The 25,636-nt window shown below is 40.7% G+C and overlaps 1 protein-coding gene across 5 annotated transcripts in view; it reads right to left on the bottom strand.

Annotated features, from left to right (window-relative positions):
- Positions 1-4,573: 4,573 nt before the first annotated feature.
- Positions 4,574-25,636, bottom strand: part of STAU2 (staufen double-stranded RNA binding protein 2) — a 422,077-nt gene continuing 401,014 nt past the window's right edge. For all 5 annotated transcript variants that reach the window (XM_036768257.1, XM_036768272.1, XM_036768268.1 and 2 more), the window contains 2 exons: positions 7,305-7,393; positions 4,574-5,683 (listed from right to left, as the gene is read on the bottom strand). In XM_036768257.1, the coding sequence (XP_036624152.1) occupies positions 5,590-5,683; positions 7,305-7,393 (183 nt within the window). In that variant the 3' untranslated portion in view covers positions 4,574-5,589. The remainder of the gene's footprint in view (positions 5,684-7,304; positions 7,394-25,636) is intronic.

The raw sequence follows: 25,636 nt of genomic DNA on the forward strand, positions 1-25,636 counted from the left end.
CTAGCAATTATTTAGTCTTGTATAAGCTACAGGATCATAGGATTATAGGTTGAGAGCTAAGGCTCCTTTAAGGTGTGTTAGCCAACCCCCTCATTTTACAGATTAAGAAACTGAGGCCGAAAGAAGTTAAGTGATTTGCCCAGGGTCAAACAGTAAATGTCTGAGGTGGGATCTGAACCCAAGGCTTCCTGATTACAAGTCCACTTAAGCAACTGCACCCACAAGGAGCTCCTGTTCTCCCCCAATAAGTCAATGAGGTAGGTGATATACTAGCTCCACTTTACAGATACGGAAACTGAGGATCAGAGATCTTAAGTTACTAACTCACTGTCAGATGGCCAAGTGGTATTTAGAATGCAAGCAACACTTTGGATTGTAAGCTTCTTGAAGGTGGAGATTATTTTTTTTTGTTTTGTCTTTGTATTTCAGTAGTGCTTTGCACAGAGACATTTAACAAATGTTTGAAAGGTTGGAGTGAGTCACAACTCAAACCCGTGTCTTCTGCTTTCCAAAGATAGTTCTTTTTCCACTACACCGCTCCACCTTCCTAAAAGTTTTGAGTTCACTTGAAGCCCAAACATCCCTCCCTGGCCGTGACTTCCTTGGGTTATCTTCTCCGTATTGGAATGCCTGCTCCTTGCAGGCAGGGCTTATGTTGTGTTTTATATTTGAGTCCTGAGAGCTTAGCACTGCGCTTGGCACATAATAAACATTTGATAACTGAGTTTTCATTCATTCATCTGGATTATGATCATCCTTATTAGCCAGTGACTAAATCAACCAACCAATATTATCAGGTCTACAACACTGTACTAGATGCCAATTACACAGACAGCTGTTGTTATTTAGATGCATGGGACCTGGAGCTAGGAAGACCGAAGTTCAAATCCTGTATCAGGCTATGTGACCAGAAGTTGATACTTATTAGTTAATGGACAACCCATTTAACCTTTGTTGGCTTCAGTTTCTTCTTCTTTTTTTTTTGAGGGGGGAAGGCAGGGCAATTGGGGTTAAGTGACTTGCCCAAGGTCACACAGCTAGTAAGTGTGTCAAGTGTCTGAGGCTGGATTTGAACTCAGGTCCTCCTGACTCCAGGGCCAGTGCTCTACTCACCGTGCCACCTAGCTGCCCCAGCCTGTTTCTTTAACTGTAAAGTGATAATAATAGCACCTACTTCCTAGCGTTGTTATAAGGATCAAGTGAGATATTTATAAAGTGCTTTGCAAATCTTAAAGTGCTATATAAATGCCAGTTATCATCATCATCATCATCTTCTTTTACTGCTGGGACTTCAGAAACTGCGCTAGTTCCAAGCAACAAAGATTCTGGCCTTACCTGATACGATAGACAGCACAATGGTAGCATTTACACTTCCTGGTTAAGAAACCGGATTGAAATTGAGCTGGTGAAGAGATCTGGTTCTTCATTTCAGTCCAAACTCTTTAGCATTAGGCCATCCACACTATTAACTTAAACTTGATTCAAATACATGGCTGAGCTCATAGCAGCTCACATCCCAGGGGGTGGGGGGAGGGGCGGTGTGCTGACTGTTGAAAGTTTACTTATGTTAAGTTTGGGGTTTGATGGCTGCTCCAAATAAACAATTCAGTTTGAGCAAGTTCTTTAACATTAAACATGGCAATAAACTTCCTCACCAGGAAATGAACATGTCAAAGTGTGTATGTGTGTGTGTGTGTATGAATATATTTTGTTTCCTTTTGATCAAATCAGTAATACCATTTTTGGAAAGGATGAGTGTATCAGTTGTCTTACACCTCCACTCACCATTCCTGTGACTTCCTAAACCAACACATCCCTCCCTGGCCCCCACTCCCTTGTGCTGTCTTATCCTATTAGAACATAAGTTCCTTGTGGGCAGGAATTTGTGTGTGTGTATGTGTGTGTGTGTGTGTGTGTGTCTGTATTTTTGAACTAAGAGCTTAGTACAGTGCCTGGCACATAGTAATCATATAATAGAAGTGTTTTCATCCATTTATTTGGATGATGAACTGCCCAGAGTAGAAAGAGATTATGCTGGCCAATTGTTTTGGTGGAAACACTCAAAGATGGTGGAGGCCGTTAGCTAGCCATAAACTGGTAGGTAACTTTTCCTTCATGCTTCTTTGCCACATCTGAGCTGCTGGGGTCCTTTGCACAACATTCAAGATCTATCTGCAGCTTCAGGACCCTGTTGAAATTCTTTGTAAGCATGGATTGGGACTGACATGGGCCTAGCCTGGAGTTGCCACAGGGAAGGGGTCTTTTCCAGATTTGGGCCTGCTTGAAAGTTCCACATGACCACTGTTTGTTGAGAAGCTAGGTGATGCTGGTTTGGTGAGAGTGGTCTATGTAACAAGGCGCCTGGGATAACTGGGGGTACCTTGGACCTATCAAGGTCTCAATAAGAAGCCTCATTTTCATTGTGGGATTCTTGGCTCAGGCAATCCAACAAGCAGAGAGTATAGCTAACCTCCCCATGAAATTTTGGGATATGTGGCAGTAAGGTTAGGTGCTTTCTTGTCTTAATCATACAGTACTATGTAATTCTAGGCAATCCCCACTCCATGGCCAAGTACTAGGTAAGTACTCAAAACAAACAAAAACACAAATTTGGTTGCCACAACAGTTTTCTACTGTCTTTGTCTGTGAAAATTTAGAGGTCTTCATTACTCTTGGTTTAAAAAGATAATAGGTTATATTTGAAACTTAAATTTTGAATAAGTAACACCGAGACTATTAATTACATAATAGCTAGGAGATACCATGACATTTCTACCCAAAGTAAGAATTTGGGGAGAGAAAAAAAGGCAAATGCCTGTAGCAAGTGTCATGGGTCATCAGAAATAACCAGGAAAATGAATCTTGTCAATCTCTGGAAAATAAGGTTTATTTTCCACGAATCTGTTTTTATTTTTCCGTGTGTTCAGGAAACTGGTTAATGTTTTCAGAACCCCATTTTTAAGAATATTTGCTAGAGAGAAGAAGCAACCCCTTGATGAGGTCACATAAGGAAACAATAGGAACAGCAGTGTCACAGTGTGACCCATGATGTCTCAATGCTGACTCTTTGGAAAGTTGTACTGGAAGGGGATGGCCCAAGTTCTAAAGGGATTCGATATTATATTTCCAGATTGAAACACTAAACCAGACCATTTTATAAAACATGCTGGCCCTGACACTGGGAAGTGACTACAAAGTCTAATACTGATTGAGAAAAGCTGAAAGCAGAGACTGTAATTGATAAAGGAGATAAGTCAATCTGTATTCCTTTAAAGAATAATGAGTTCCATTTTTCATCAAAAGATCTCTTTGTGCTGAAGAAACATTCTCTCAATAAATCTAGTTAATGGTTTCCCCACTAATGATATATAAGCATCACACACTTCCATGTACTGACTCTTGGCAGATCCATTCCTATGCATTGCTAATTTAATCCAAAGAAATCCCCAACATTTCACTGGAAAAGGTGGGAGAAAAATCAGATCTTTAGGGGCTTTTAAAATCTATAGAGGAAATTGGATTTTGAATGCCTGATAAATCTTTACCTTTTCTATTGCAATAAGACTGCTATTTTTTTCACTGTGCTATGGTCTTGAGGTGAGTAAGCACCTTGAGGATTCCGAGACTACAGCACAACCGAAGAGCTAAATGCTTCAAATACTTCGGTCCCGAGAAATGATTAGTCTGGTTTGTTTCTGAGCTCATCACCCTCCCACAGAAATGACTGTGTTGTTCCAGGTTGTCTGCTGCAGAAACTGGTCTATGTTTACTGCATTTAGTAAACTGAAGATTAAATCTGCTCTTAAACCCTACTGTTAATAATCTATGCCTACCAGTATATCTTTTTTTTTTCTTAAGTCAATCCTTGTCGGTCCTTCATCTGAGTCTCAGGTGGTGAATGTCTGATGGGAAAAGTGCTGGTTTTGGAAGGATGGTTGATGGCTGATAACTCAGGGGGGACCATTGAATCAATACAATGCTGAACATGTCTTAAAACGCTTTTTATAAGCCACAATTTAACACATGTTTGGTTATTTCCATGGGCACATACCTTTTTGTAACTAGACCTATTTCATCTAAGGGTACCTAACCCTCCAAATACTGTTGGACTTCCCCACATGGGACTAATTAAAAATAACCCTGGAGTTATTTCCTTATGTTGCTGTTTGTTTATTCTCTGGTCGCGTGTGAGTCAGCCAGATCATGATTTGTGGTGGTTTTGCTTGTGAAGTCTTACATAATTGTATTCCTATTGTCATGCTGGGTTGAGCAGTTAAATCGTATACTGTTTTTTTATTGCGTAAGATTTGAAAATCAATAAAGAGAAAGCGTACACAATAAGATCATACTGCTAGGTCAAGAACACTGGCCCTGTGAGCTATCAGGGAGGCAGGCAGGCACTCAGGCCAGCTGGGAAGTTTCCCAGGTAAGGCGGCCTGTGTGTGGCACAAGCACCAAGGACATTGGTCATGACGTTACTGTGCGTCATGACTAGTCACGGAGGTGATTTTTTTCGTTACTTCATTGGATTTATATTTTAAATGAGAGTGAAAAAAAATGACAACAACTTGCATATGGACTGACATGGTTTTACTGTTTGGCCACACGTGGAATCCCAACATGCGGGTACAGAATCAGGGTTCAGCTCCAGGTTCTCACAGGGCCAAAATAATTTTTACATTTCTTTCAACATTTTTTTTGTCTTTCCTACAACATTAATTGTTTCACTTCAATTCTGTCTACTACGGTCCCAGGTCAGAATTCAGTTATTAAAAACACTCACTTGATGCAAACAGTGGTTTGATACAACACACAAAATGGGTGTAAGATGTGTTTTACACAACAGAGAGTGGACTCAAGGGGAAAATATTCCCTCAGAGGCAAGACGCCTTGTTAATTGCTAATGGAATCATGGAACTCAAATATCATAACTGCTTTTACCTGGAGTATATCATAACTGATCCTTACTAACATCAGTTCATGTTTGAAGCAAATACTTGTCATGATTTAAGACTTTTTTTGCATACAACTCTGAGTAGTGCATCAGACATATTCATATCGCATGAAGAATGCATGTGACTGCATAAAAAGATGAACTGCATGACTATATATGAAGACAACAACTACAGTTTTCACAGCACTGCCATTGGTTAATTTTAAAATATCCAAACATTGTTTTTTAAAAAAAGAATAGAGGTGAACTTAAAACTATACTATGAAAAAAATCATCCTAAGTGAACCACATCCATCCTTTTCTTCACTATTCATAGATTTTAAACTTGATCTCTTTTTTTCTAACACTTTTTCACTAATTGTTATTTTAAGCTCCAGTAGCACGATCCGATTTCGGCTGCCTCTGGGCAAATGAGTTATGATTTGATATCAAGTTCCAAGGAAAATGCTAGAAGTTTTATTTTTCCCCAGTTGAATAAACAGTACCATGTATATTATCTCTTGCGTTAGAATAGTGTTGTCTTCACATAGGACTCAAATAATGGTATTAGTCATTCATTTCCTTGAACACATACACCCTATTGCGTGTTGACAGGTTTATAAGGATGCAGTGGCAGCCGTGGGTGCTGGCGAGCTCTAGACGACAGCCTTTGAATCCTTGCAGTCATGAGCCGTGGTGCCTGAGTTAGTCTGTTTATTGTCTGCTTTCTCTCCCAGATGCTTGGCTTGTCTGAAAGATTAATACATTAACAAGAGCTTAAGGTCCAGGGTTGCACATCTTAAGACATGTTTATTGGCAGATGGCACATAAGATTCAAAGGTCACCACAAAAGTGACATTTTAAAGTGAAACAACAATATTTATGCTCAGATAGTCTGCTGATGAGATCATGTGGAAATGTTTTTGATTAAATTAACTTATAAATAGTTGCCAATCTATAGAAAACTTAAAATGCCATTTCTGTCTTCCAATTCTTATCTTGTAATTATCAATGTTGCGCATTTTTAAATTTAATTTAATTTCTATATTAACCATAGAATAAATTTCTAGGATAATATATAACCCTATAAGTATAATTTTCTAAAATACTTTATATTTCCTACAATTGTTCTCTTACAACATATTTCATAGCAAAAATCTAGGAAATTATGCTTAAAACCTGGAGTACTATTATGTAAGCAGAACTGCTTTGGAAATTTTCAGGTAATGTCAACTATCTATAGACTACAAGTTTAATTTCTTATATAACATAACCTAACAAAAACCCAATTAAAATTAAAAAAAAAGATGAGGTGAACTGCAGAACTAAGAGAAAATAATCATTTATTTATTTGTTTTCTGTTTCAATCAGCACCAGCAAAACAAATGGTACCATTTCGGCAATACTTGGGGTGTGGGAGGGGAGAGGAGGTGACAAATTTGGACAGCAGACGTTAGCAAAGTTGAGAATGATCTCTTCCCAACTTCTCTGCCTCATTCCTCTATTATCCATCTCACTCAGAGTTTGCTGAAGGTGTAATCTGCAGAGAATGCCTTCTAAATATTTGAGGTGATCATTTCTCATATCCTTACTTCTAATCTATTTGCTTTCGGTATGTTTTGTGTCAATTCATCAAAATTTGTACACTGAAAAGCAAATACTAACCCACAAAAATAAAGATTGATAAAGATGAAATATTTATGAAAAAAACCCCAAGATGATTATGTGTTAGTTTTAGAAGACCAAGAGGATTATGATGGAGCCACAGACTCAGCTACGGCTGAAGGTTTAGAGACTATTTAATCTACCACCTCATTTAATAGGTGAAGTCAGGGATTTGCCCAAGGTTACATGGGTAACAAATAACAACTGGGATTCAAAACCCTGACTCCAAATCCTGCAGTCTTTCCCCTCTACAACTCTACTTCCCCCACCCCCTGCCTCCCTACCCTTCACATGTTTTTCAAGAGTTAACAAAGTTTACATTAAATTATTGAATACATAGGCATAAAAATCCAGAGATAAACATCAATACCGCTACTCAAAGCTTTCACAAGTTGTTAATAGGAGATCTGTAAACTGTTTTGGTTATTTCCATTACCTTAGATAAACTAAGTAATATAAAAAGCTATTAACATGATTTGGAATCCTGAGGCAGTTCACTTTAATTCAGTATGCATTTACTATGCAGCTAGTGCCCAGCATTGTGCTAGGGGCTTGGGATACAATGACAAGACAAAAAACAATCCTTGCCCTCAAGAAGTTTATATTCTACTGCTTTTGGTGGATCACACTTGTATGGAACACCTTGTACAGTCATAACTGAAAAGAGAATATCAGAAACCAGATAAAGGACAGAGATGGTACCTACTGTTCAAACGATCCGTTTTCAATCTTCATTGCCCCTTCTAGTGGATCAAGACCTTGCTCTGAAAACTGTTTCAAGGCATTTAAAGCAGCCTAGAAAAGAAGAACATTGTAAAAAATTAATTAATTTTAATATGGCAGGAATAACATTGTGCATGTAACTAAATAAAAGCAGCAGCAGCATATTTAAACCAACCACCTTTTGTCATTCTGGATACCCTTTGCCAACTTAAATACATGCATGACTATACACCCAAATAATATCTGGGAATGTATATATGATATACTTGAAGCCTTTTGTTTTTATATCACATTCTGAATCTTTGCTTCCTCCTGCCACTATAATTCCTTTGTAATAAAGGTTTAAAAAGAAAGGGGGAAAAAGCGAAGAAACCAAACAACACATCCACCATATCTGAGCAAAGACACGTGGGGTATCCCCAAAATCTTCAAGTTTTAATAGCTTACAGCTGCACTAATACTTTTGGGACAGCCTATATTTTGGAAGGCTACAAAGAGAGAGTTCTTTATTTGCTTTTTACATAGGATATATTAATTGACGAGACACAATAGACACAGCTTTAGAGTTGTGAGGATTTTCCTTGGGGCAAAGGATCCAAGACCCAGAAGATTTACATAGAATACAGGTTATTCTCTAGCATTTCTGCAAACACCATTAGAGTTTTTATGGACAAATGTAGAGACAAGTAACTTGAGGATGAATTATTCTAAGATGTCTTTCCAAGCTGGGCTAATGCTTGTTAGTGAAGGCTGCATAGTAACATTCTCTTTCTTTTAGCCTTAAAGGGTTAGCCTTTCTTTTGGACAGCATTCACAGCAGCAGTCGGCTCACTATTACTATTACCAAGGGAACCACAAAACAGATAATGGCTATATGGAGGACAGAGTGGTGGAGAAGGAAGAAGAAATCTGTGAGCTCATCCAAGAGTTTTTGGGAGGCACAACCTTCCACAAGGGCTAGATATTTCTCAGGTGTTGATATACTTTATGGTGCGTGGGCTGGTGAAGGGTGTTGACAGGACGGTGGAGCCTAGGCTGGATATCTGGGAGGCACCAAAAATGCAATAATGATAAGATCTACATAACTTGTTGACACTCGTGCACTTTCCAAACTGTTATTTCTCTGAGTAAGAATTCAAGTCTCCCCCCACCCCCAACTCTCTCTCTTTTTAAAGCTTGACTAGAAACTTTTTGTTGAGTCCAGAATAGAGGAGAAAAGTCAAGGTTGTTTTTGTCAGTCAGAAATCCACCACTCCACACCCTGGTCATAAGTGCCCAGGTGATTTTGAACAATAGCTGATATGAAGTCTTTAGCAGCAATTCCCTAACTTTTTTTTTTCATGTGCAGTTAGGTGGCACAATGGATAGAGTACCAGGGCCTGGAGTCAGGAGGATGGAGTGCAAATCTGGCCTGAGACACTTACTAGCTGTGTGACCCTGGGCAAGTCACTTAACCCTGTTTGCCTCAGTTTCCTCATCTGTAAAATGAGCTGGAGAAGGAAATGGCAAACCACTCCAGTATCTTTGTCAAGAAAACCCCAAATGAGTTAGATATGAATGAAGCCTCTACTTGTGCCCTCGATCCCATCCCTTCCTATCTTCTCCAGAAGCTTGCCTATTAGATCACCCTAATTTTCAAACTTTATCTCCTGGTTCTTTCTCTGATGCCTAAAAACATGCTCAGATCTCCCCATTCTTAATTTTTTTTACCTGATCCTACCATCCCCTCAAGCTCTTGTCTTATACCTCTTCTCCCTTTTACAAACCCCTAAAAATTGTACTAGATAGTTGCCTGCACTTTATACCCATTTCTAAACCCCTTGTAATTTGGCATTTGATTCAACTAAAATTGATCTCTTTAGGATTACCAATGACCCATCAGATCAATTTAACAGCCTTTTCACAGTTCTCTGTCTTGATCTCTCTGTAGCATCGGGATCTGTTGACTACCTCTTCCCTGGGTTTTAGTGACATTGCTTTCACCTGGTTCTCCTTCCTACTGTCTGCCTGATTCCTTCCTAGTTTCTTCTGCTGGATCATCATTCTTGTCCTGCTCCCTATTTGGAGGTATACACCAGAGCTCTATCTTGGGTCTTCTCTATCTATATCCTCCCTCTTGGTGATCTCATCACCCCCATGGAGTCACTTCTCACCTCTATACAGATGACTCTCAGATCAGTATCCAAATCTCTCCTTAACTTTAGTCCCATACCACTAATGTCATATTAGACATTTCTACCTAAATACATGACAATCACCTCAAACTCAACATGTCCAAAACAAAGCTCATTATCTTCCTTACTTCCTTCTTTCTGTCAAAGGGACCCTCATTGCTTTAGTTGCTTCATGGAATAAAGACCTGGATTTGAGGATTTACAGAAAACTGGTACTCGGGAAGGTAGTATAAGCATAAGCTTTATTACTATGCAGTACAGCAAGCAGTTAAAAACGAAAGCACACACACTATATGGCAACACCGACAAGACATTCAGCTACGCATAGGGCCAGAGTCACTCATGTGTGGGAGATGGGTACAGCGGCAAAATCTCAGTGGGAGCACACACTCAGAGAGGGGTCTGAGCAGGGAAGTTTTATACCTTAAAGATGGGCTTGGTTGAGAACAGAGAATTAATGCCAGATATGGGCAGGGGGCATTTCTAATCAGATGCAGATGTGGTGGGGAGATTCCCCAGGGTGTTTATCAATACCAGACTTGGGTGGGGGAGTGTCCTAACTGGGACCAGAAATGGGTTGAGGGTCCCCATCTGTAATTAGGGATCCTAGAAATGGATGCTGGTACACAACCGCTGGGAGCCTGGTCCAATCAGGAGCCATGATAATTTACATGATTAACACAGGGTCAGAATGAGTCAGGACAGTGGAAAACTACAGGTTGTCTGTCATAGCTTATATGTCATTAGGTCCACTTAGCCTAAGTAACTCCATAATTGAGTCCTATCTTTCGTAACTTCAAGACCAAGCAACAGATTTCAAAAATCACATGACGGTGACCATCCTTCTAGTTATCTAGGCCCACAATTTTAGCGTCCTCTCGGACTCATCCTTCTCTCTTCACCCCTCACACCCAATCAGTTGCCAAGCCTCGTCAGTTCTAGCTTGACAATGTCTCACATCAGTCCCCTTATTTCCACACAGACACTCTCCTGGCTCAGGCCCTCATTACTTTTCATCTGGACTACTGAAATAGCCTCTTAATTGGCCATGCCTCTTGTCTGTTTTTTTTTTCTTCTCTCTGAGGTCTTTGACATAGTTGCCAGATTGATGTCCCTAAAGCACAGGTGTGAGCTTGTCACTCCCCTCCTCAAGAAGCTTCAGTAGCTCCCTTTTGTATCTAGGATAAGACACAAACTTCTCAGTTCAGCCATTAAAGCCCTTTACCGCCAGGCTCTAGCTTATCTTTTGGGGCTCATTGCACATTACTCTTCTACATGCACCCCACATTCTAGCCAAACTGGCATACTTGGGGTCCTTATAGATGAGACTCCATTTCCTGCCTTTGGCTTTCACACAGGCTGTTCACCATGCTTGGAATGCACCCCCTCTTCATCTCAGCTTCATCTGGTAGAATTCCTAGTTTTCTTTAAAGCTCAACTCACAAACTACCTCTTATAGTACCTGGCTCACAATCATTCTCTCCTCCCAACTCACCCTCAAATAAGGTGACTTCAACAAATATATTGTTACTCCCCCAAATACCCTAAAGTACTTCACATGACCTCCTCTTCCACCCCACCTCAGCCACACCCAGTGATGGCCATGCCCTTGATCTTGCCATCACCCATAAGACTTCCACTTCCATGTTCATGAACTCTGAAATTCTTTTATCTGACCACAATCTCGTATCATTTTGCCTCTTCATCTGAATTGGGACAGAGGGACTACAAACCCTGTCCTTTGTGCTCACCATGACCTGCAATCCCCCTGCCCCTCAGTTATTTTGCAGGCAGTAACACTTGCTCTGGCTACACTCTCTTTTTCTTCCCAACTTCAGTCCTTGGTGAACCAGTTCAAATCTACACTCTCCTCTTCTCTTGAGACCCTTGCCCCCTTATCCTATCAAAGACTTTGCCCTGCCGAGCCCCTGCCTTGGATTACTTCCCCCATCTGCTGCTGAACAAAGCTGGAGAAAATTATGAAACCATGCTGGCTGGGTCCCTTACAAATTCATGGGACATAATTTCAACTGAGCCCTCACTATGGCAAGGCAATCCTTATATATCTTCCTAATCAATTCACTATCTCACTGATCATAGCTACCTCCCCTCACCCTCTCAGCTGAGAACATTCTCATATTTCACTTAAAAAATGGAGGCCATTTGCTAAGGGCTCCCTCTTCCGCCTTCCTCATCTTATATCGCCTATGTGCCTTCTGCCACCATCTCTTCTTCATTCCTATCTCACAGGAAAATATGGCCTCCTCCTTGCCAAGGCTAACCCTCTACAGATGACCCCATCCTATCCCATCTTCTCCAGCAGACTGCCCCCTTTACTATCTCTACTCTCTCACTACTGTTCAATCCCTCCCTGTCTACTGGCAGCTTTTCTACTGCCCATAAACATGCTAACATCTTCTCCATCCTAAACAAACCCTCACATGATCTATCTATCCCTGATAGCTATTGTCCCATATCTTTCCTCCCTTTTATGACTAACTTCCTTGAGAAGTTAGTTTCCCATTTCCTCTCTTCTTAATATTCTATGGTCTGGTTTCCAACCTCATCATTCAACCAAAACTGTACTTTCCAACATTACCAAGGATCTCTTAAATGCCACATCTAATGGCCTTTTTTCAATCTTCACCCTTCTTCACCACTCTGTAATCTTTGTCACTGTTGGCCGCCCTCTTCTCCTCCAAACCCTCTTCTCTCTAGGTTTTTGTACCACTGCTTTCTTGGTTCTCCTCTAACCTGTCGACTGCTCCTTTTCAGTCTCTTTTTCTGTAACTTCACTGAGGTCATACCTGCTAACTGTGGCTGTATCTTAAGGCCCTGGCCTAGGCCTTTTCCTCTTCTCCCTCTATAGTATGTTACTTGGTGATTTGATTAGCTCTCATAGATTCAATTACATCACTATGTTGATGATTCTTACCATCTTATCCAGCCCGATCCAAAGCTACTTAGCCATCCCTAACCTTTGTCCTGACCTGTAGCCTTACAGATCCAATTGCCTATTGGACATCTTGCACTGGATGTCCCACAGACATATTAAACTCCTCACTCTCTCTCACCACATACCTTCTCCAACCCCCTTACCAAACCTTCCAAGTCCTATCATTTCTACCTTCAAAACATCTCTTATATTTGTCCCTTTCTGCCACTACTACTGCCACCACCTCAGTGAAGGTCCTCATCATCTCACAATGGACTGCTGCAATAGTCCGCTGGTTGGTTTCCCTGACCCATTTCTCCCCACTCCACTCTATCACCTGTTCAGTTGTCAAAATGATTTTCATAAAGTACAACACTGACTACTGTTCAACCATCACCTCCAGCAGCTCCTGATCATTTTCAGGATCAAAAATAAAATCCTTTTCTTGGCTTTGGAAGTTCTTTATACCTTGGTTCCTTCCTACCTTTCTGGTTTTCTTCCATCTGATCTCACCTCCTACTTCTCTGCCCCCAACTCTCTGATTCTGGGGCTTCTAGGTGTTTTTTTGCATACAACACTCCACCTCTGACTCCAGGCATTTTCTACCATGTCTGGAATTCTTTCGTCTTCATTGTCCCCTCCAGGTTTCCTAGGCTTCCTTCAAGTCTCGGCTGAAGTCCCATCTTTTACAACAAACCTTTCTGAGTCCTCCTTAACTTCCTTTTGAGCCTATCTTGTTTCTACATATTTGTTTGCATGTTGTGTCCCCATTAGACTATGACCTCTTTGAGCACTGGACTTTTTGTGCCTTTCTTTGTATCCTCGGCGCTTAGACGTTGTCTGGCATGCAGTAGGTGCTTAATAAATGCTTGTTGGTTTGTTGACTTGACTACAGGAAATATATCCTGATCCCCTCAGTTGCTAGTGTTCCCTCTCCATTAATTACTTTTTACATAGCTTATATTAAATTGTTGATGTACATGTGGCTATTATCCAATGAGATGAAAACAACTTGAGGACAGAGATTGTTTTAGTTTTGTCTTTGAACACCCAGGGCCTGTCATAGTGCCTGATACAACGTAGGTACTTAATAAAACATGTTGAATGAATGAATGATTATTGTTTGCCTTAACCATAACATCAGGCCCTGGCTTTAAAATTTTTTACCTACCAGAAGTAACTGTCTGCCTTTCCTCCCTTCCTTTCAGAATATCCACTTCAACCTTACTGCTTTAGACCATTTGAATTTTGTGTCACCACAATGCCCAGCATAGTAGGCTGTGCTGTTGTTCTTCTAATTGAAATAATAATCCTGACAAATTGCTTTTAACTCAAATTAAAAGGAGGGCTTCTTAAGCTGAATGTTTGTTGTCTAGCTTGACACAACTATGGTACCTGGCATGAATAGAAGAGGCAGAGAGCCAGAAAGTGACCATTGTCTTTGTCTTTCAACCTGGTGTCTAATTCTACATGGGAAAGGTTGAGTGGGAGGGTAACAGTGTCCACAGGTTTATCTGGTCCCAGGCAGATATACTGTGCTCAAACTATATGGTTCAGATGGTAGCATGATGCTCCTTCTGAAAAATCTTCCAGAAGAAGAAGTGATTCAGGTCAGTGTGGCACCCAAGCTGCAGAGGGTCACAAAGTCAAAGAGAAGTTCTGTTCCATCATTGGGCAGCAATGGTCAGAAGGGCATGTTCACTTGCCCAGGACACTTAGAGTGTCTTCTCATGGTCAGAATTGGTCACTCTGGTCTCAGAGACATCCTCTATGTGTATGTTTGATTCAAAATTATTATCTAAACCAGCTTATGAATGCCTGAAGATTAGTAACATTACTCAGTAACTGCATCTCATTTTTAACCTAAAAGGGATCAAAACTTTGACTATTCATTTTACTAGACTTGGCTCCAAATGACTTGTCTGATTCCATAAGTCAAGTCTGCCCTAAAAGGACAAAGAAGTAAAGTTTGAATTAAAAAATTTTTGAGTCACAGCAGCACTGTACAAAGATGTGTGTGGTAATTACTTCGGAGTGGACAAGATTTATTTGCTTTACTATGTTTTCTAAAAATAGTTATATTAATTTATAGTCACATCTCGCATATACAAACACATAGAAAATAAAAGAATAAGTCAATTCATCAAGGGCATTTCCCTATTCCTCAAGACGGCCCACTAGGTCACTGCCATTGGACACATTCAACCTTGGGATGTAGTCTTCACTAACTGTCATGATCAACACCGAATCCTCTGCTGATATTAATGCAATGTTAAGAAATGTAGTAGAAGGCCATTACCATGTTGGGGGAGGCCAACACATGTGGAGGATTTATAGAATATGACAAAACCTGCACAGGAAAAAAAGCTGCTGACAGAAGTGTACACATGATGACATCACAGATCCACCAAAGCACAAAGTCTTCATTAACTGACCAATGTGAGTGGCTGACCTAGACCTAGGCCTGCTCACAACTGGGTTTGGCAGTCTCCTTTCTGTCTCCCTCAACCAATCTACTGTTCTGGAGTGGATTGTCCTGCCTACTGCCCTGACTTACTGCAGTAATAAAGCTGTTTATGACTACCTTGCAAGGACGAGGGTGTTCCTCTTGTTGGACTTAAGTTTGTCTAGGACCAAAGCCTCAGATTCCACTTCTCTCACCTCCAGCACCACAGCCTAAGAACCAGAGCAATGCCTCTGACATCAGGCATAAAATTTAACTCCCCAATATAATCAGGGAATCTTTTGATGGAACATCATCTCCACTCTCTAGGGCTGAGGCAAGGGAGTTTTCAGTCACTTCACTGGGGCCACTGATCACATGCCTGACCCAATATCCCATTTTCCCTGGTGCTTAAGAGATAATTGATGCTACTTTTTACCATCCCGTGACCCTAAGGAGTGGATTGTTGTGCCCAAAGTCATATGGTATCGCCTCCCCATTCTGTGGCTAACAAACTCTTATCTCTTCCTCGTGAAAGAACTGGGACATGGATTTGTCACCTGCCTAGGTAAAAACGACTTTTCCTTGTTTGTTTGGGTTTTTTTATTTTGGTTATTTGTAAATTTTTTATTTTAAACTTAAATATAAAATGAGAAAAAAGAAACAAACTTAAATACTAAAACAATACAAAATAAGAAAAGGAAAAAAGCACTGCCATGTGCACAGCAGAACATGAAAATATATAGCAATAAATTTCCATTTCAAGAAAGCCTATATAATAAATACTATACATTAAGAGCTGTCCATTTTTTCTTTGCTTCCTTTTGTTCTCTGCTGTACACTTTTTACTTTATCCCCCCCTAGAAGGCTACAAGTAAGAACAGATATATTTTATATACATATATGTATATATGTGCATATAGTTATGTTCATACATATACATACATACACACATATACATATACACACATATACCCATACATGCATATACTTATTCATACTTAGATATTGATAATCATAGTCATATATAGACACATACATTCATATGCATCCATGTAAGACTGTATTATACTATTTGTCTTCTGTTTCTCTGAGGGTAGATAACCTCTTCCTTCATAAGTCCAAATCTTTCATGTTTTTTCAAGTCCGCCAACTCGTCATTTCCTATACCACAGCAACATTCCCACCTTCGGCTGTTTAGTTGTTTTAAATAGTCCAAAAACAATGTTGATAAATACGGCTGGCACATAGTGTAGTTTCCCTATTTTTGTAGCTTAACTTTGTCCAAGATCATGATTACCACCCCTGCTTCTTTTTCCCTAACAAATTCTACCCCTGGTCTTTATTTTATGTTTGTGTGTATCTCTTATTTCCTTTCCTTCCTGCCTCTACTTTACTTCTATCCGCTACCTTGCCCTCCTATCACTTAGCCTACTGCACCCCGCCCCCAGGATCCCTCCCTTATCCTCTCATTCCCATTAAACACCCTCCTATACCCCCTTTATCCATTCTTGTTTTCACTCGCCACTCTTTCAGCCCCATCTAGCTCAGCCCTTCTGTGTCCTCATCCTGCTCTGCCCTTCCTTTTTTCAGTGTGCTCTCTGGAACCTTCTATTGTAAGCGCACCTCCCTCCAACTCCTGTTACTTTTTCTGTCTCCCACATTCACAGGTACCCGGTTTCCCCCAGAAAGCATCGCATCACTGGCCACCTTCTTCAGCATGTAATGTACCTTCTTTCATGTTCCCCAACAAACTGGGCCAGGAGGAATGTGTGATTTCTTTGCTCCTTACTGCCACTTCTAGACCCTCCAGCCACTATCAGTCAGCAACCTCTATTCTTTTGGGGTTCATTCAATCAAGTTAAATCTCCCTATCCTCATATAAGTCATCCTATTTTTTCAAGTAGTTCAGTGTTCCTCTCCACCTTAATTCCTTGTCTGTTTGGGGATTTCAAAATTCACGTTGATGACTATAGTACACCAATAATTAAAAATCAGGGGGAAGGGGCACTGGGTGTTACTGCAGAAGCAGTGGTGCAGCTGTCCATCCAGGCCATGATATAGCAACTCCATTGTTCTCAAGATGTGCCTCTGATCCAGCTCCTTTGGCTAGAAATGGCCAACATTCCCCAGCTCAGCAGTATGGATGATCCACACAGCCATGAAAGGCTTGATGGCTGTAGCTCTTACACTTTACAGCAGTACTGCCAGAGACTCCAACATGGTGCCTGTGATTAGGTGCTTCAGTGTCATCAGAAGACTGGAAAAATTTCAATCAGGTCCCGATCTAGGGCTCTTTTCTTTCTTTTTTGTTTTGTTTTTGGAGGGGGGAAGGCAAGGCAGTTGGGGTCAAGTGACTCACCCAAGGTCATACAGCTAGTAAGTGTCAAGTGTCTGAGGATCTGAACTCAGGTCCTCCTGACTCTAGGGCCAGTGCTCTATTCACTGCACCACCTAGCTGTCCCTAGGGCTCTTTTTACTATGCCATTCTGCTGCCCTAGCAGAAATATTAGGTATATATATATGATATTATAGATTATATATGTATTTAATATACACATATTACATAGAAACACCATAGTCTAATGGATAGAGAACTGGTCTCAAAGCCAGGGAGATCTGGGTTCAAGTCCTGCTTCTGACACATGCTGTCTGTGTGACACTGGGGAAGTCACTTAACTTCTCTCTGTCTTAAGCTAAGAAAAGAATGCTTTAAATTTTTGTACTGTGCTAAAAATGCTTTTCTACCAGGCCTATAAGACATTTTGTTGTTGTTTTTAAAAACTTTACTGCTTTGTGTTTGTTTTGTTTTAAAATCGGTAAGTAATAAGTAAATTGTAGTGTAGAGGGAATTTTCTCACCTCGGAGTTTCCTCTACCAATGAAATAATGGGTCCCATACTTATCCCTTCCCATTTCTAGGCAAATGGCTCCCAGACTTATATGTCCAGCCTTGATTTCTCTCCTGAACAACCACCATGTTTGGAACTTCCTTCACTTATCCAATATGTGTTCAATGAACATTTATAATAACTCATTCAAAATAGAATCAATCATCTTGTCCCCTGAAGCCACATCTTCTAATTCCCTGTTTCTATACTATTCTAACCATTATCTTTCCAGGTTCACAGATCTGGAGACGTCCCCAATTCTTTGCTCTGCCTTATCACCTCCTATACTCAATTGGTTTCCCAAATCTTGTCAGTTCTAACTCCACAACAAATCTCTCATTTCCCTATTCTTTGCACTTACATGGCCCTAATTCAGGGCTTCAATACCTCTCACCCAGGCTTCTGCAAAAGTCATAAGTGGACATCCTACTTCTAGTCTCTCTCATCTCTAATCCATCTTCCAAAGAGCTGACAAAAGAATTTTTCTGAATGAAGTACAGGTCTGTCTATGTATTTTCCCACTCAAGAATGTTCAAGGACACCCTGTTGTCTTTAAGATACAAACTCCTATTTAATTTTAAAATCTTTTTAAAATTAAAAAAACTTTAAAAAAATTTTTTTTGCCCTTTTAAAAAATCTCTTTAACTCTTTTAGGAATTCTTGTTGGGATTATGTCCAGTCTGCATTTTTTTTCTCTGAGGCTTTGCTTATAGATGTTTTCAAGTCATTGTCTTTTTCTGTGTTTGTGTCTTGATCTTCCCTGTCACCCTAGTAGCTTTTTGTGGTCAGGGTCTTTTTTGTGTGTGCTCATTTTCCCACTGTACTTCACTTTGGATATTATGTTAGTGTTGGGCTCTACTCACTTCTGGTGGGGACAGGTGGCAAGGTCTAACCTGAGCTGCTTTCACGTGTTTCTGCTGCTCTCACAGCTCACTGTGGGGGTGCTCTAGGAAGAGGTCTGTTCACTGCTGTCCTGCTCTACATGGCAAATTCCTGACTCAATTTGGGTCTGTTGGCTTATGTGTGGTTGAGTTTCCATGGACTGTTGCTGGACTCAGTCACAGTTAGCCCGCTGTGAGGTTCTACATGTAGAGAGAGACTGAATTGCTAGCTCCCTCGTAGTTTTGGTCTTCTGTTCTGGTTTACTCCATTGTAGCCTTATATGCACAGCTAGAGCTGAGTCCCCACTCTGTTCTTGGGCTCAGAGACACACATCTGTTTTTGGAACTTGTTCCTTGCTCCATACACAGGAAGGGCTCCTTCTCCCACATAACCTCTCCTCTCTGCACTAGAACTGTGACTCGGAACAGGGTAATGGGCTGCCAGATGGCATCCGTTCCTGCTTCCAGTACAACCATAGCGGTCCCTTGGGATTTCTTCCTGCCTAGATGCTTAGTACCATTACCAACGTTGGGTGCTAGGTTGCTCCTTGCCGGTGCTGCCACTGGCTGCTGCAGTGCTGCTGAGCGAGGCTCATGGCTAGCATCCCATGTCTGTACACCCTTCTATGTTCCTGGCGTGTTCTGGGTTGGAAAAATGGCTCACTGTGAATTTTTCCTTGGCTTTCCTGATCAGAATTCAGTTTGGCAAGCTTTCTACATTGTTGTAGGGGAGGTTTTGGAAGAGATAAGGGAAAAATTGCTATCTCTCACTCTGCCATCTTGACTACAACCCCTAAGATACAAACTCCTTGCCTTGACAATTAAAGCCCTTCAAAACCTGGCTCCATCTTATCTTTGCAGGCACATTTCATGTTATTCTCCTTTATACACCATTATAGCCAAAATGGCCTACCTGCTATTCTCCAAATTGGGCATTCTGTCTTCTATCTCCATCAACCAATCAACAAGCATTTTTAAAGTGCCTACTATGTTCCAGGCACTGTACTGTGGGATTTTTTAAAAAAGAGATAATCCTTATACTCAAGGAGTTTACAGTGTATGGGTAGAAAGAAGGCAACACGTACATGTATAAGTGTATATAGTATAAAAACAGAATGAATACAATGTAGTTAGTAAGGAGGGTACTAACACCAGGGGCAGGGGCATCAGTCGAGCTTTTGTGTAGTTGGTACTACCTGAACCGCAGTTCGAAGGAAAAGGGATTCTGTGAGATGAGGTGAGATGCTAGGAATGAACTTTCTTCCCCTCTACCTCCTAGAAGCCCTACCTTCCTTTACATCTAAGCTCACAGGCTTCCTCTGGGAATCCCTCTGATTCTCTTAGTTGTCAGCTTTCTCTCCACTCTTAAATGATCATGTATATACAGATCTGTTCATATGCTGTCTTCCTTCCATAGAATGTAAGCTTCCTAAAGGCAGGGACTATTTAAAAAAATATTATCTTTGTATCTCCTGCGCCTTGCACAAAGCAGATGCTAAATAAATGCTTGTTGTGTACTGAATTGGAATGGAGGCAAGCTTTGGAAGTAAGGCATTCCATTAACTGAAAACCTGGCATGGAATAATTACGAAACAGATACCACAATCTGACTCAGTCCAATAAACCAATGGCACCTGTTCTAATTTCATATCAAATCTCCAATCTCTAATTGTACATACATAATCAAGTCCAGATCTCAGAAAATATGCTAAGTATTTCAGCTCCTGCAAAATTTTGTGAATTTTTTTCCTTTACATTTTATTTCTCTCATGCACTGTCAAACTGGCTGTCATCACTTAAGGAATTTTATACAGGGCTGCCAGCAGGCTGTAAAGGCAGCACTGTCTTTCATTCAGCATTACAAACATTATCTGGATTTGTCTATAGTCCCTCCCCCACCAACATATGTTTATATATTTTAAATGTACCTACACATTCCAAATGTTCTTAATCACTACAACCTACAGACAATTATAGGCAGGGGTACAATTATCTATGTGGTCTTTTCTCTATCTATCTCATATGAAGTCTATGAAGTCTTTATTTCTAATTTACTAAAAATGTTACAAGGATGGTTTAACAATTCCTGAAAAAAAAAACCAAAATACTATTTCACTTCCCTAACAACCTTCAGTAACCTTTTTTCTTTCTTCCACCAATTTTCCCAGGGAGTAGGAAATAATGTCCTTTCCCCTTAGTGTTGGATTTGGAGTCAGGAAGACCTGGGTTCAAATCCTACCTCTGCTACTTTATACTTCTGTGGCTGTGGATAAGTCATTTAACCTCTGAACCTCAATTTCCTCAACATAATATGGTGATTAAGAATGCCTGTGTTACCTACCTCCTAGCGTTGTGGTTAGGCTCAAATGAGATAATGTATATAAAAGTCCTTTGCAAATATTAAAGTGTAACATAAATATAAATAATGATATTATTATTAGATGGAGAGGGTTAGGCAAAAAGAAGCTGGAACTTCTTGTGTCATTTAAAAGGGCAGTCACCTACAGATTTGTGAAAAATATTGTTCTAGTAATTTGAAGATGCTATTTGGTTTGTGGATAGCTGGCATTTCCAAAAAGTCACAAAATTCAATGAGCGTGGTGAGTAGGATACCTTTGTGCATGGTGTATAAGGAGAAGGAAGTCTTACTCCTCAGGTGAGAAGACCTCAGACCATAGATGTGCTAAGGCCCATGTCCCTAGAGGAAAGGCTGCTAGCGTCCAGGCCAAGAATTTTCTAGTTACCCTAAAGCAACTGTTTCCATCACTCAGTAACTTCTCTTCCTTTGAGAGAATGCTATTCATATGCTACTCATATCTACCACCCAAAAAAATCCTGCTAGCTGTTATGTTCAGACTCCAGGGTCATTCTCCTTCCTTCCTCCATGAGTTTAATACCTGGCTTACAAATTTTCTCTCCTCTCCAACTCCTGCCTTCATAGATTAGGGGACACTGATTCTTCCTCAAATTCCCTAACCACTCAACTCCTCCACCTACTCACCTCCCACAAGCTACTCCTTCACACACCTCAACTACCCACAAAGATAGTCGTACCCTTGATCTTGTCATCACCCACAAATGTTCCACCTCTATGTTGAAGAATTCTGAAATCTCCTTATTTGACTGTAATCTATTGGTTTTTCACCTTTCCCTCTGTGTTCCCTTCCATAACTCAACCCTTTACCTGTACCATGACCTCTAATCTCTTGATCCTTCGATTCTCTCCCAGGCCATCTTCCCTGTATTAGCCACTCTCTCCTCTTCTCCCTATTTAGATTCCTTGGTGAATCAATTCAACTCTACGCTGTTCTCCTCTCTGGGATCCCTAACTCCCTGAGCATATCACCAATTATGCCCAGCCAAGCCTTAGCCTTAGATCACTCCCATCATTTATTGCCTTTGCACCTCCACATTTGCTGCTGAACACAGCAGGTAGAGTAAATCATGCCACTACTCTGACTGGGTCCACTACAAATTTATGTTACATAACCTCATCTGGGCCCTCATTGCTGTTAGGCAATCCTACTATACCTCCCTAAAACTTTCAAACCTTTTCAACCCTCTTCAAACCTCCTATGGCTCCCCTCCCCCCACTTTCTCAGTTGAGAACCTCGCCTCATATTTTACAGACAAAAATCGAGGCCATCCATCATGAACTCCCTCTGCTCCCCTCTTCCTCATCTATCACTCAGGTGCCTTCCTATTTTCTCCTCCTTCAGCTTTGTTTTACATGATGAAGTGATTTTACTCTTTACTAAGGCTAACCCCTCTACTTGTTAAAGTGATCGCACTCCATCCTGTCTTCTCCAAAGACTGCCTCCTCTATCACCTCCATTATTTCACTTATTTTCATTCTCTCCCTCTTTACTGGTTCATTTCTTGCTACCTATAAAAAAATGCCTATGTCTCCTCTGGCTTGAAAAAACTCACTTAATCTTTCTGTCCATAACTATTGTCTTTTATCTCTTCTGCCCTTTGCAGCTAAACTCCTCAGAAAGGCCCCTTTTCAATAGGTGCCTCCACTTTCTCTCCTCTCACTCTCTTTTTAACCCCTTATAATCCTGCTTATCATTCCTCTGCAATGGTTCTCTCTAGAGTTAATGATCTCTTAGTTTCCAAATCCAATGGCTTTTTCTTAATCCTCATTCTCCTTGACCTCTCTGCAGTCTTTGACACGGCTGACCACTCTCTCTTCTTTGATACTTTCTTCTCTCTGGGTTTTCAGGACACCACTATCTCCTGGTTTTCCTTCTACTTATCTGACTGTTCTTTTTCTGTCTCCTCTGTTGGATCCTCCTCCAGATCATGGCCTCTAACTATACGTGTCCCACAAGGTTCTTCCTGGGCTCTCTTCTTCTCTCCCTCTATACTTTTCCACTTGGTGATCTCATCAGCTTCCATGGATTTAATCGCCATCTCTATGCTGATAATTCTCAAAACTACCTTTCCTGCCCCACTATCTCTGCTCACCTCCAATCTTGCATCTCCAACTGCCTTTCAGATATCTTAAACTGGATGTTCAGTAAATGTCTTAAATTCAATATATCCAAAAGGGAACGCATTATATTCCTCCTTAAACCCTCCCTACCTAACTTTCCTTATTACTGTGGAGAGCAACACTATCTCCCTAGTCCCTCAGGCTTGCAACCCAGGAGTCATCTTAGATTTCTTACTATTGCACACTTTATGTTCAAGCTGTTGCCAAAGTCTGTCAAAATCACCTTTGCAACATCTCTCAAATGTACCCCCTTATCTCCTCTGATACTACCACCACTCCAGTGCAGGTCCTTATCACCTCACACCTAGACTATTGCAATAACCTACTGGTGGGTCTGCCTGCCCCAAGTCTCTCCTCAGTCCAGTTCATTTTCCATTCAGCCACTAAAGCGACTTTCCTGAAATGCAGATCTGGTCCTCTCACTCCCTACTCAACAAACTCCAGTTTGCCTCCAGGAGCAAATACAAAATAATATTTGGCATTCAAAACCCTTTATAACCAAGCCCTCTCCTACCTTTCCAGTCTTCTTATATCTTACTCCCCAACACATACTCTTTGATCCAGTGATACTGGTTTCCTGGCTGTTCCTCCGACAAGATACTCCATCTCTCAGTCCCAGGCATTTTCTCTGGCCATCTCCTATTTCTGAAAGGCTTTCTCTCCTCAATTCCAGCTAAGGAGCTTCCTGCCTTCCCAACTAAAATCCCATCTTCCACAGGAAGTCTTCCCTAACTCCTCTCTCTTAACTCCTCTTTTAGTTATTTCTTATTTATCCTGTATATAGCTTGTTTTGTATTTATTTGTTTGCATGTTGTCTCTCCCATTAGATTATATGCTCCTTTAGGGCAAGGACTATCTTTTTGCCTCTTTTGTATCCCCACCACTCAACATAGTGCCCGGCACATTCTAGACACTTAAATGTTAATTGATTGATTAAGAAATAAAGGAAAGTATTTTTCTCTAGCTTTAGATGTAATGAGAAGCCTTTGCACCAACACAAGTAGATACTATGCTTAGGTGATTTGGGAGATGCTAACCTTTTGGCAGCCCAGTTCCAGAAGCATTAGTGTGCTCCCTCTCATGCATATGTAAGCGATATTACATGACTGCTCCCACTGCCACTTGTCATAGTTTCAGCTATTGAGTCAGAATACCCCTCAATTCATCACCTACTCCCTCCCTGGAAGTGAACTCAGAAGTTAGGAAGTTCTATGGAAAAATATTTGTTTATTCTGTTCTACCACAGAGAAATGTCCAAGATAAATGATCTATACAGAAATGCCTAAGATAATCACATTAAATTTAAGGAAGAGTCAATCACAGACTGATGTTGATATAAAAACATTGTTAGCTATAAAGAGCAACATAGGATAAAGGGGCCTTTCAAAAAAAAGCTACAATATAGCGCAGCATACAAAAATGTTTTACCATCTACCTCCTAACCTGTAGAAAAGTGGAAAAATAAACATTATTCTCATTTTTTTCATTACTTGCCCTGAAAAACTGCTACCTGTCAAAGGCCAGTTGTTTTTTGCACAGATGTTTAATAATACTATTCAAAATTTTATCAATACACTATATGGTTTGAAAACAAAGCTACTATTTCTTATGGGAAAACAAATATGATAGGAGCAATAAGTACTAGGGTCCCTGCCGGACAGGCTATGTTAATTTTTCCTAAGGTCCTGGAGGATGAGCTTTTCCTAAGGATCAACCCCACTTAGGGCAGGCTAGGTTTTCCTTAATTTCCTTGTGAATTAATTGGTCTACGGGGCTAAAACTTGATTACTCACATAGCTTCTTGGCAACCTAAATACAAAACAAAGAACACAAGGAGTTAGGAGCTTCTCCTCCAAGCCTGAAATCATTCCAATATGGCCAACACAGGGGCACAGAAGCTACATTCAACTGAATCAATGGTCTATCACTGCTGAATATCTTTCCCATGCCATGGTTAGGTAAACCTTCTTTTGTTAACTGCTAAATGGTCTATGAGTTTCTCATTCTATTCCAGTCTTGAGCTTGAACTACCAGATTGTCCTGGGTCAGGTTTGGCCAGTGACATTTGGCATTAGTTAAGAGGATTTGATTAGAATAACTTGGTGAAAGTTGAAGAAGATGAATTTAGAGGAAGAAGGGAAATCCCAGATAGGCAAAGCCCCTGACACAGAAGCCCTGCACCCTGTGGTCATGTTGCTTCTGTTGGTCATTCTGGCCATATACTGAGAGGAGGTCCCCAGTGATCCAAGGATTTGAGGTGCCAAACTGTCTATGAGTATTCAGTGATTAGAAAATGGATGTGAATGTACTCTCTATCTTTAAGAAGTAGATTTTAAAGATGATAAATGTTGTAAATTGTTTTCTGAAACTTTTGTATTGGGAGGTGATCATGATCTCCAAATCTACCAGTTGTGCTTGGCTTGGACCCTCCATATTTTGGAACTGCTAGGGGAGAGGGGTGCAGTGGTTCAGCACTCTGGCCACATTGGAGGGG

Source organism: Trichosurus vulpecula, chromosome 1, assembly GCF_011100635.1.
Source record: "Trichosurus vulpecula isolate mTriVul1 chromosome 1, mTriVul1.pri, whole genome shotgun sequence".
Lineage (NCBI taxonomy): Eukaryota > Metazoa > Chordata > Mammalia > Diprotodontia > Phalangeridae > Trichosurus > Trichosurus vulpecula.